This window comes from Sorex araneus, chromosome 3, assembly GCF_027595985.1.
Source record: "Sorex araneus isolate mSorAra2 chromosome 3, mSorAra2.pri, whole genome shotgun sequence".
NCBI classification, from domain to species: Eukaryota; Metazoa; Chordata; class Mammalia; order Eulipotyphla; family Soricidae; genus Sorex; species Sorex araneus.
In genome coordinates, this window is record NC_073304.1 from 134,443,216 (window position 1) to 134,455,222 (window position 12,007).

At 39.3% G+C, this 12,007-nt stretch overlaps 1 protein-coding gene across 1 annotated transcript in view; it reads right to left on the reverse strand.

The window, feature by feature from the left end:
* Positions 1-530: 530 nt before the first annotated feature.
* Positions 531-12,007, reverse strand: part of SEL1L2 (SEL1L2 adaptor subunit of ERAD E3 ubiquitin ligase) — a 121,519-nt gene continuing 110,042 nt past the window's right edge. Inside the window, exons 18-19 of the mRNA XM_055132141.1 lie at positions 1,611-1,739; positions 531-756 (exon numbers count right to left, since the gene is read on the reverse strand). Coding sequence (XP_054988116.1) covers positions 637-756; positions 1,611-1,739 — 249 coding nt within the window. The 3' untranslated portion in view covers positions 531-636. The remainder of the gene's footprint in view (positions 757-1,610; positions 1,740-12,007) is intronic.

Consider the following 12,007-nt stretch of genomic DNA (forward strand, 5'->3'; position numbering starts at 1 on the left):
CATGAATAAATGGTGATAGGTAGTAAGTATGTATATATATATTGTTTATAAACGACTTTTGAAATTCGACTTGATAATTTTCTAGTAAAATAGGAATCAATTTCATTTTGTGGAGGAAAGAAGGGTTTGAAGTTTATGTTTAAAGTACTTTTTAATTATTTATTCATTTTGGTTTTGAGAGGCACACCCATTGATGCTCAGAGGCTATCCATGACTATGTTCAGTAATTACCCCCGGCAGTGCCAGGGGACCTTATGTGGTGCCAGGGATTTAAACTGGGTTTGCAGGTGCCACAGCTGCATGCAAAGGCAAGTTAATTACCTCCTGTACTATCTCTCTTTATTAACTTTATTAGCTCTTCCTGTTCCTAGATTGCACTTTCAAGAGCAGGTTCTTTTCCTACTCAAATTTCTATCCTTTGGTGACCAGTCCCCACCATTCTCTAAGAAGGTCATCTCAACTAAGTTGGAAGTCTGAAATTATTTCAGAGAGGATAGGTTCAAAGCTTTGCTCATCTTCGTCTTATAGACATGTGAGGAACCTGCAACACACTTTTTTGAGGAGGAAATTCTTTATTTAGCAGAGTTACCTTGGAGTGAACTAGTTTCCATCAGCAGGTTTTCTATGAGCCACACCCTACCAATAGTGGTTTCTCAGCAGGAAGATCAGGAGAACAACAATGAGGCCAATCAAAAGTAAATCCCAGTAGGATGCAAAGGTGTTGTCCAGCTGGATCCATTTCCATCTCATTGTAAACTGATAACATGAGATATTTTGTCAAGAAAGGAAGAGAAAAAAAATGAAAGAAAAGAAAGGAAAGGAAGGGAGAGGAATAAAGGAAGAAAGGAAGAAAAAGGGAAGGAAGGAAGGAAGGAAGGAAGGAAGGAAGGAAGGAAGGAAGGAAGGAAGGAAGGAAGGAAGGAAGGAAGGAAGGAAGGGAGGGAGGGAGGGAGGGAGGGAAGGAGGGAGGGAGGGAGGGAAGGAGGGAGGGAGGGAGGGAGGGAGGAAGGAAGGAAGGAAGGAAGGAAGAGAAAGGAAAGGAAAAAAGAGGAAGTAAGAAAGAAAGAAAAAGAAACAAGGAAAGAGGAAGGAAGGAAGGAAGGAAGGAAGGAAGGAAGGAAGGAAGGAAGGAAGGAAGGAAGGAAGGAAGGAAGGAAGGAAGGAAGGGAGGGAGGGAGGGAGGGAGGGAGGGAGGGAGGAAGAAAAGAAGGGAGGAAGGAAAACAAGAAGGAAAGGAAGGAAGGGAGGAAGGAAGAAAGGAAGGAAGGAAGGAGGAAGGAGGAAAGAAAGAAGAAAAGAAAGAGGGGGGAAGAAGGGAGGAAGGAAGGAAGGAAGGAAGGAAGGAAGGAAGGAAGGAAGGAAGGAAGGAAGGAAGGAAGGAAGGAAGGAAGGAAGGAAGGAAGGAAGGAAGGAAGGAAGGAAGGAAGGAAGGAAGGAAGGAGGGAGGGAGGGACAGAGGTAGGGACAGAGGGAGGCAGGGAGGGGGAGGGAAGAAGGGAGGGAGGGAGAAAAATACAAACTTCTCAATGTATTCAGCACCATCACCCATCACCCAAGTTGTTATTCTTTGGAATTTTCAGAGATATGGAACCTATTTTAGACAAACTTACATTAAAAAACAGGATATCTCTGAGCAGGTGTACAGTTTCCAGTTTCATGAGAGCAAAAAATACAGGTATGTGAGCATCCGGACTAGTTTGAGCTGCCATATCATATAGTCTCCTGGCCAAGTGAACATCCTGGAAATAAAAGAACATCTCATACTCAGATTTTTGTAAGGATAACTTAACAAAGCCATTGAAAATAGCATCATTTTATTTTTGTAGGAATAATAATCCCCCCAAATATTCATGTGCAAGGAACCTGTGAGTATGTTATGCCACATAGTAAAGGGTATTTTATGAATGTAATCAAGAATGCACCCTTTGTGACAAGGCATATTTTGGATTATCCAATAGAGATAATATAATCCAATGAGTCTATAACCACTGATTTTTCTGAGCTGAAGTCAGAATAGAAAGCTAGAGTTATATGGCATAATGAAAACCCAGAGACTTTATACATGGGAATGACTCAACATGTGATTTCTAGATGGGTCACAAAGAATGAAGGAGGTAGTATATCAGCAGTCAGCAAAGAAATGGGATCTACAGTCATACAAGTACAAGAACTGAATTTTCTCAGCAACACAAAAGAGCTTGAAAGCAGATTCTTGTCCCAGCTTCTATCAAGGTACATAGTCTTGATTTCAGTTATGAAATTCTACACAGATTACCCAAACTTTAGAGTTCTGACTTATGGAACTGAAAATAATGAGCGTATGCTATTTTAAGACACTAAGTTTGTGGTAATTTGTTACCAACAATGGTGGGAAATTATGATCACCTACAGAGTTTTCTTGGATAAACTTGGACTAGAGCTTAGATTTGACTCCACTATATGGGCAGGAGAATATTAGATACTTACAATACAATTTCCAAACATGCAACAATAAAAAGAGTGGAAATCATTTAAAATTCATAGAATTTGTCATATCTGAAGCTAAAATTTTGTATATCTTAGAGACTTATAAAGATGTAGACTACCTATTCACCCCTGAATTTCCAGTGCTTAATGAATTGGGTGCATGCTTTTCAATAATACAATGATAATGAATAAATTATCTTGGGTTTTGGCTGGAATTTGATAACTTATGTAACTATCTTTTTAGGGATTTTTTCCTAATAAATTATGTCCTGCAGGTAGAAAGAATTTAACCTATCTACTTATTTTGTTTTGTTCTGTTTTGTTTTGTTTTCCCAAACAGTAATGAAAAGGCTAGGTAGAGTTGCTTTAAAAGTTGAAATACCCTGACCAATTCAAGGATTGAATTTTACTTGGTTGCTTGAGGATTATTTTCAACATAAGGAAAAGAAGAGACTTTTTACAAATCATGATCCTTTAGTATCTTTTTGTCTTCTCCAACCCCCAGACCTTCTTTATGGAATCCAATCATTGTGAATCCTCAAGGCCTCCACTAGACTAATTTTTTTTTAATTTTTGGGTCACACCCAGTGATGCTCAGGGGTTACTCCTGGCTCTGCACTCAGGAATAACTCCTGGCGGTGTTCAGAGGACCATATGGGATGCTGGGAATCGAACCTGGGTCGGCTGCATGCAAGGCAAACGCCCCACCCCCTATGTTATCGCTCTGGCTCCTAGACTCATTTCTTGGGTGGTGCCAACTCACAACTATGTCCTGGCTCACTACTTCTTAAATTTACTCAAATCTTTGCATCATGGCACATGTCAGAGAAAGAAAAATGTTTTCTCACTTAAAATATTTAAAATTTAAAAACATAGGAAGAAGAGAAAATTAATGTGTAAAAACTCTAAAGAAAATGTGCAAAAACTCTAATCTGGGTGTCTTAGCTTCAACAAATTCAGTGGGTGGTCATTTAAAAGCACCTTGCAGATTATAACAGTTAAACTGCTCCCATGAGTGAGAGGCAAACTGACTTTAAAAGGATGTTCAGGGTAAGATAACCTTGTCAATATCACAGCTATTTGTTCTTATTTTAGCCATAGCTATTCATTTATTTCCTTAAGCACAAACAGCACAATGTAATATGTAATATCTTATTGTATAATAAAAATATACTGTGAATCACCCATTGCAGTGGGGGGTCTCACAGTTCTCAGGGGGGCTAGGATGGAATTTGAAATGATTTCTTTAAAAGGTCCAGAGAAAAGAATTTCTGCACACTTTAGCTAATTAGGACAACACATATAAAAGAAATGTAAGTGCTAGAATTTAGAAAATATTCCCTTGTTTTAAAAAATGTTTAAAAAGACTCCTCCCCCTTTTTTTTTTTTGCTAATTGAGGCTCTTCGAGTTACAATACTGTTAATAATGGTTTCCCATACACATGATTCAAACACCATGCCCCTCACCCCTCACCAGTGTGCTCATCTCCCTCTCCCAAGTACCCTGTCTCTCCCCCTTTAAGCCCCAAACCCATCATCAACTCAGTTGTGTGGACCAGTTTTTCTATTGTTCTGACTTTGGTCCTTTGTTGCTCTCTTGCTGTGCATCTTTAAGTCCCACATCTGAGAGAGACAAGAGAGAGACCCAAAGGATTTCTTCTTAATAAATACTTTCAAGATGACTAGTGTTCACTAAATAAGTTCATTGTATACCTCATTCACTTTCTGTATTTGAGTTTCTGTTGTTTAAATGTGGGTTCATTTTAAATTAGGTGCAGTAAATCTAATCTGTAGACTCTTTAAATAAGTCTCTAAAAAATTAAGCATGCCAAAATGCCACCAATGTTCAAATACTCATAATAATTGATTATAATCCAAACACACAATTGGCTTAGTGCTCAAAGAACATTGCTAGCAGGGTTTGGTCCTAAGGTTTGAATCTGGTTTGGCCGTATGCAGGGCCATTTATCTACTATATTATCTTTCTGGCCCTAGCATTTTTTGTTTTGCATAATTTTTTGCTTTCTTATCCAAAATATGTTTCAAACAATATACCATGTGCTAGGAAATTCCTTTCTTCTATAATACTTTTACATTTAATGGTTGCATAGTATTTCATAATGATGACTAGCATATTAAATATTAAATATTTACTTCAGTAAAAACAAAGAGTCATCAATGTCATTTAATTAAACTTCATGACAATTAAAAAAAATTTTTTTTGCTTTTTGAGTCACACCCAGCGATGCATAGGGGTTACTCCTGGCACTGCACTCAGGAATTACTCCTGGAAGTGCTTAGGAGACAATATGGGATGCTGGGGATCGAACCTGGGTTGGCCACGTGCATGGCAAACATCCTACCCACTGTACTATCGCTTCAGCCCCTTCATGACAATTTTCAAAGGAAATATAATTAAGTCCATTTTAAAGATAAAGAAGATAAAGTACAGAGAGGTTGCCTCACTTAGTCAAATTCATATAACTTATAACAGTTTCAAATCCATATAGTCTGCGAATAGCTTTATCACTTAACCAACTACGCCATAAAGTACGTAATGGAATTGTACACCACTATAAGGAGTTTACTTAAAATGTTCTCTATTTTGGTTGTTCAGAGGATTTTTATTTGTTCATTTGTTTTGTAACAAATAAAACTACACAAAATATTTCCACACATTCCTATTTCATTACATTATTGAAGTATATTTCAAAAAAGGTTATAACCATTTATAAATCATGTATATTCTGTCCTATTATATTTTTGAGAGCATCATTTAAAATATCTAATTTCATTTTGTTTGGCTTTGATTTTGGTTTGCGGATTACAACTGGTAGTGCTCAGGGCTTACTCCTGACTTCTCTGCCCTGGGGGATCTCTCCTGGCATTGCTGTGCCAAGGGTGCAGGGACCAAACCTGGGTTGGTACACACAAGGCAAGCACTCTGCCCATTCTATTATCTCTCCAGCTCCTAAAGTATCACACTTTGGAGCCAGAGGATTAGTGAAGCAGTTCAGCCACTTTCCTTGTGTGCAGCTGACCCTGGTTTGCTCCTGGTATCACATGATCCTCCAAGCATTACTAGATGCATCCCTGAGATCCTTGGTTGAGGGTGGTCCTGGTAACCCCTAGCACTGCACGGCTCTATCAGCCCAGTACCCAGGGCCCTCACATTGAAACACTGGCCTAGTTGGCCGAGAGGTGGGAGTGGTCTCTTGAATATTACCTCGGAGACCCAACAAAATAAACACATAAAATATTTAGCTTAAACTTATCCTTTCCAGAAAACTATTCTATGCTGCTGTTTAAAGCTTTAGTTCTAACACTCCAAAGGTGGTCAGACAAAACAAATAATAAATATTTCATGCTATAACTACTTTTATTTTTGATAGGTATATTTATATGTTATCAAATGGATGCAGTTTTATTTTCTCTGCAGGATCCAAATATCTATTTTTAAGTAGGTTTAGCTAGATATATTTGAGACTCATTTTCGCTTACCTTTTGTCTTAATTTAGAATAAATTTCCTACTCATTACAAGACCCATATTTTCTTCAATTTAAAAAGATTGTCATGTATTTTTATACTCCATTTCACAAAAACATTTTATAATAGAACTCTAGGAGAGTTCTTATTTCTCTCTTTAACATTTTTTTTAAATCACCGTGAAATACACAGTTACAAAATTGTTCGCAATTGGGTTTCAAGCATGCAATGTTCCCAAACCTTTCCCTTCGCCAGTATACATTTCCTAGCACCAACTTTCCAAGTTTCCCACCCACCACATTGGTCCCCCAACTCCATCTGCCTCTGTAGCAGGCACTTTTTTTCTTTCTCTTTCTCTCATTCTCTGTCTCTTTCTTTTTGGGTATTATAGTTTGCAATACAAGTACTGAAAGGTTGTCATGTTTATCCCTTTACCTACTCACAGTACTCAGTTCTTGCCCAGAGTGATTGTTTCCAGCTACCACTGTCATAGTGGACTTCTCTACCCTAACTATCCCCGCCCTTCCACCATGTGTAGTAAGCTTCCAGCCATGGGCCCATCTACCTGGTCTTGTTGCTACTATTCTGGGTTATTAGTCTCTTACTATGGTTTTTATAACCCACAAAAGTGCAATCATTCTATATCTGTTCCTCTCCTTATGACTCATTTCATTCAGCAAATTTCATGACTTTATTTTTTCTGGTGGCTGCATAGTATTTCATTGTGAGGATGTAGCATACTTTCTTTATTCAGCCATCTGTTCTCGGGCATTTAGGTTTACAGATTCGGGCTATTGTGAATAGTGTTGCATTGAACATACACGTGGAGATGGCTTTTCTGCAATATGTTTTTGCGCCCCTGGGGTATTTTTCCAGAAATGAAATTGCTGAGTCATTTGGAAGCTCAGCTTCTAGTTTTTTGAGGAATGCCCATATTGTTTTCCAACAAGGCTGGATCACTTGGCATTCCCACTAACAATGAATGAGACTCCTTTTCTCCCTGATCCATGCAGCACTGGTTGGAGGGGTAAAGTCAACATAGCAAAGCAAACTGTCATCTTGTTGCTCATCGATTTGTTCGAGCGGGCACCAGTAACGTCTCTCATTGAGAGACTTATTGTTACTTTTTTTGGCATATCTAATACTCATGGGTAGCTTGCCAGGCTCTGCCGCTCGGGCTCTCCAAGAGGGGTGGAGGAATCGAACTCGGGTCATCCTCGTGAAAGGCGAAAGCCCAATCGCTGTGCTATTGTTCCAGCCCAGCAAACCAAACTATTACTGTCAAAATAGGTTAAGTCAAGAAAAATTCTGAGTGTCAGGAAGAAATATCAAGTAAAAAACTTGATACCTTTATTAGGTAATAAAATGTAAGTAAGACTCTTTTATTTATTTATTTTTCTTCTTTGGTGTGTGTGTGTGTGTGTGTGTGTGTGTGTGTGTGTGTGTGCGCGCGCGTGTGCGTCCGCGCTCACAGGTGTTTGGTGGATAGGTAAAGTGGAGAAGTAATAGCACCAGAAGTCATCCTTTATCAAGAATAACTTTGTTGGGGTCAGAGAAATAATATGGTGCATAGGGTCTTTGCTGTGCACATGGTCAACCGTAGTTTAATCCCTGGCACCATATGTGATCCCCTGAGCCGGGATACAGATCAAGAGTGATCCCTGGATACAGAGCCGGGAATAAGCCCTGAGCACCACTGGGCGTGCCCCCCAAACCTAAATAAATAAATAAATAAATAAATACTATCTGTATTAGTTTATTAAGGTAATCTGTATTAAGGTAATGTTAATATCTGTTACAAATAAACGCTCACATTTCAGTGGTATTCTAGTGTGGAATTCCTGGTTTATGGTAAATTTTTTTTCGCATGTAATTGGCAGGTCCAAATACCTGTGACCAAGTGATTTTTGACAGCTTCTAGAATCTCTGTGTCTTCTGAATTCTATTCATAGAAGGGGAAGAGACCAGGGAAAGCTCCATCTACTTCATAACCATAGATCAGAAATATCAGCCTTTCCTTATACTTCTATTCCTTTGGTGAAAACGAGTCATATAGGTAAGAAGTGAGTTAGGAAATAGAGACAGATCCAAGCAGCAAGTTTGCTCTGTAAATTGGGGGTTACAATTTTTTGTTTGTTTGGGGGCCACAGCTGTCAGTGTTCTGGGCTTACTCTTGGCTCTGCACTCAGGGATCAGTCCTGAAGGGGTTTGGGGGAGCCAAATGGGGTGTCGGAGATCAAGCCTGGGTTGATATTGCAAGGCAAGAACCATAGCTGCTGTACAATAATACAGTACTTCAGTACTGGAGATTACAAAGCTTTGATGAACAGAGCTCTCTGCCCCAGATTTATATGGAAGAATGCTGGAGTGTTGTTCTGAGAATCTGTGAGGAGCCTTTACACAATTCAAGCCTCTATCAGGATTCAGACAGAATGAATGGTCAGGAGGGCATGAAAAATGGAGAAATGGGTTTTGTTCATGTCACATTTCTGAAATGTTTCCTAGTAACCTATGACTATAATGCTTATGCATATAAATTAGATCACATCCTTTCCCAGTTTTCTGCCAGGTATTATTTTGTCTTCCCAGAACAGTACAGACAGTTCTGTTCCGTAGTTTAAGCTAAGGATAAGGAGATCATTAAACTTCATCTGAAGTCAGAAATTGGGCAATAGGATGTTTCTTAGTGAAGGCATTAAAATGACTCCCTTTCACCACTCAAGCCCCAATCTCCTTTTCTAAAGACATAAGAATGACATTGACCCAGTTTTAAAAATAGGGGCCATTCCGAGATATTTCCAGTGTTTGAGTGGTGCTATGGCAGTGAGGGTCCGACAATTTGGCTAGGTAGGGGGCATGTAGAGTGCAAAGGCATGCACCTGCCTGCGCGGTCTCCCCGGTTCTCTCTTGCTTTTGTTTCTACATCAACATAATAGGAGTTATTTATTTATTTATTTTTAAAATCTTACTGTATTTTCCTGGAAGGCATGAATACAACAGGCTTTAGAAAATCTAATTCCCCACCATACCTTTTTTTTTTTTTTTTTGCTTTTTGGGTCACACTTGGCAATACACAGGGGTTATCCTGGCTCTGCACTCAGGAATTACACCTGGCAGTGCTTAGGGGACCATATGGGATGCTGGGAATCGAATCTGGGCTGGCTGCATGCAAGGCAAACACCCTACCCACTGTGCTATCGCTCCAGCCCCCATACCATAACTTTTTTGATTTGTAGAGAAACCCTGGTAATGATATCATATTCACCTTTCCCTCTTTCCCCCTGGTTTACATGAAGATTAACTAATTAGGGGATTGAAGAAATGCTTAATTATTCAGTGGACTAAGTGCAGTGAAACTTTTTTTCCTAATCATTTTGTTTTTATTAACCATCCTTGGAATAAGCTTTAAACTTAATTATCTATAGATTCATTTTAAGAATTAGAAAAGGTAGTATTCTCTTTGCTAATTTGTCTATGAGGTAGCAAAATTAATAATAAAAAAACCACTTTGCCCCTGGGTGCTAGATTATTATTTTGCTGATTGCTAACTGAAAGAAATTAATAAAGACAAAGAGCAATGGTACCTAATTAACGAAATCTAAAGTCCCATGACTAGGTCTGATATTAAGTGCTGTCCATCTGCTTTGTGTATGTAGCTACTTTCTACAGAGAAGCAATAATGTGACCAAGAGAGACTGATCAACTATAAATGACCCATAATTTTATAGGAATGCTGTGAGAACGCAACAGAAATGCGCACCAGAGAGAAACTTCAAAGTCTTTCCTAAACATGAAAGGTATATCTGTCCAACATCTATTTGACTTTGTGAAGAAGGTGGCTAGGACAGAGCTCAGGGGTGACTCCAAGGAGAATAACCAAACCCTCTGGCAGTTGATCAGCTGTGCTCTGGCAGGACCGTTATCTTTTCTTGCATGGGCCCCTGTTCCTCTGAGCTAAATTTGGCCTCTGTGTTGAGGGTGAAGCTTTCTGGGATTTCTAGCCCTTCTTTAAATCACATTTTAAATTCATGGGTGGGGTCACTTTTATTGTCAGTGTATGCAATGCTCTTCTTACTATTATGTTTTTGCGTAAAGAATGCACAAAAGCTTTGTCCTCTTAGAGTTTCACTTAGCTCAAATTCTCTTCTGATGTACATAATAGTCATTCCACACATGGCTTGATTACAGAGCCCTTTCACAAAGCTGATTGTTTTTTAAATCCCCAAAGCTCAGGGCTAGGCAGGTTCTGCTTTTTACAAATGCAGATGGGTGTGGTTGGAAAGGAGCAGCATGTAGCTAAGAGACATCCAAAGAATCATCCAGTTTCCTATTCCATCCAGTTCCATTCTCATTTCTCCCATAAATTTAAAAACACAGGATGCTTTCTCCTGCTAGGAATAGGCTATAAAGGGATTGGATTTGAATTTTTGAATTCTTTTTACTACTTAAGATTCTAGGGCTAGGGGCCCGAGCCATAGGTAGGGTGCTTTCAGACCTGTGTTCGGCACCCAGCACCCCATATTGCCCCTAGAGCACCAACAAGAATGAACCTTGAGCACAGAGTCAGAAGTAATCCCTGAGTATGGCCAGATAAGCCCCTCTCCCCCAAAAGATTTTCACAAAAGCCGGCAACAAATCACAGAAAGACATAGATTACAGCTTCTGGATAATGGGTACCTGAGTAATAAACCCTTGACTGCATTGTGCACCATTAGCAAGTGTTAGATATGATATTCCCTACAAGTAATTCTCAATTATTTGCACAACTGTAAGAAAGAAGTGAACACAGTAAAACCAATGATGCCTTCATGTTTTGGCTCTTGAAATATATCCAGGAATATAAAAATTGAAATGAACTATATGCTTGAGCACTAAAAATGATTTAATGCAGACTCTAGATTTCCCCAGAAAAACATGGGACCAAGATAGATCTGAGTAGAAATTCTGACTTCACAACTATAAACTTGGTCCTTGGGAGACCATATGGGAAGCCAGGGATCTAACCCAGGTCGGCTGCATGCAAGGCAAGTGCCCTACCCCCTGTACTATCGCTCCAGCCCCAACATTTCTATTTTCTTATGCACATATTGAAGACAATTATAGTACATAATCTCATTAAGTGATAGTATTTTAAGGACACAGTATACATATCACCTAATGATAATGCCTGATAAATATCGTCATTATGGATAATCAGACTCCAACAGCATCTTTTTTTCCCCACTTACCCATCTAAGTATAAAATGTACACATACACACACACACACACACACACACACACACACGTCCTTTCAGTGTTAGCATTTCTTCATAATGGACATGGCTCATCTCAAGTCAGGTACAGTCTTTGGAGAATGGAAAGCCATCATCTTGGGCCTACCTAGGGTGCCCAACACTTCAGCAATGTAAACAATGAGTATTTCTTTTCTTTTTCTTTTCGGGTCACACCTTGCATTGCACAGAGGTTACTCCTGGCTCATGCACTCAGGAATTACTCCTGGTGTTGCTCGGGGGACCATCTGGGATGCTAGGAATCAAACCTGGGTCGGCCACGTGAAAGGCAAATGCCCTCCCTGCTGTGCTATTGCTCCAGCCCCAACAATGAGCATTTCTTAAGACATTCCTAGATTAATGTCATCTCAGTATTTAGCTCAGACCTCATAATCACTTTTTCCTATTTATTGGGAGCTTAGGAGTCAGTGGAAGTTAAAATTTGGCAAATGGCCTGGAGATGAAAGAAAGGAGAGGCAGAGACTACCAGTACTACTAGTGAAAGTCTGAATTTGTGAATCAAACTGGCATACACAGATTAATTCTATTCATTGGTTATGTCCTCACACAATAAAACGGAGAAAATTAATTCCATTTCATAGAGTTCGTGGTAGAGAAAGTAATATGTGTCAATAGTAAAACTTGATGGGAGGGAATAAACACGTAGTAGGTCCTTTCCCATCCCTCCTCTACAATGATGATGTCAATGAAAGCTAAGACAGTTACAAATTTCCCCTTTCCATACAACCATCATTAGGATGTTTGGATTACTGCCAGCACAAT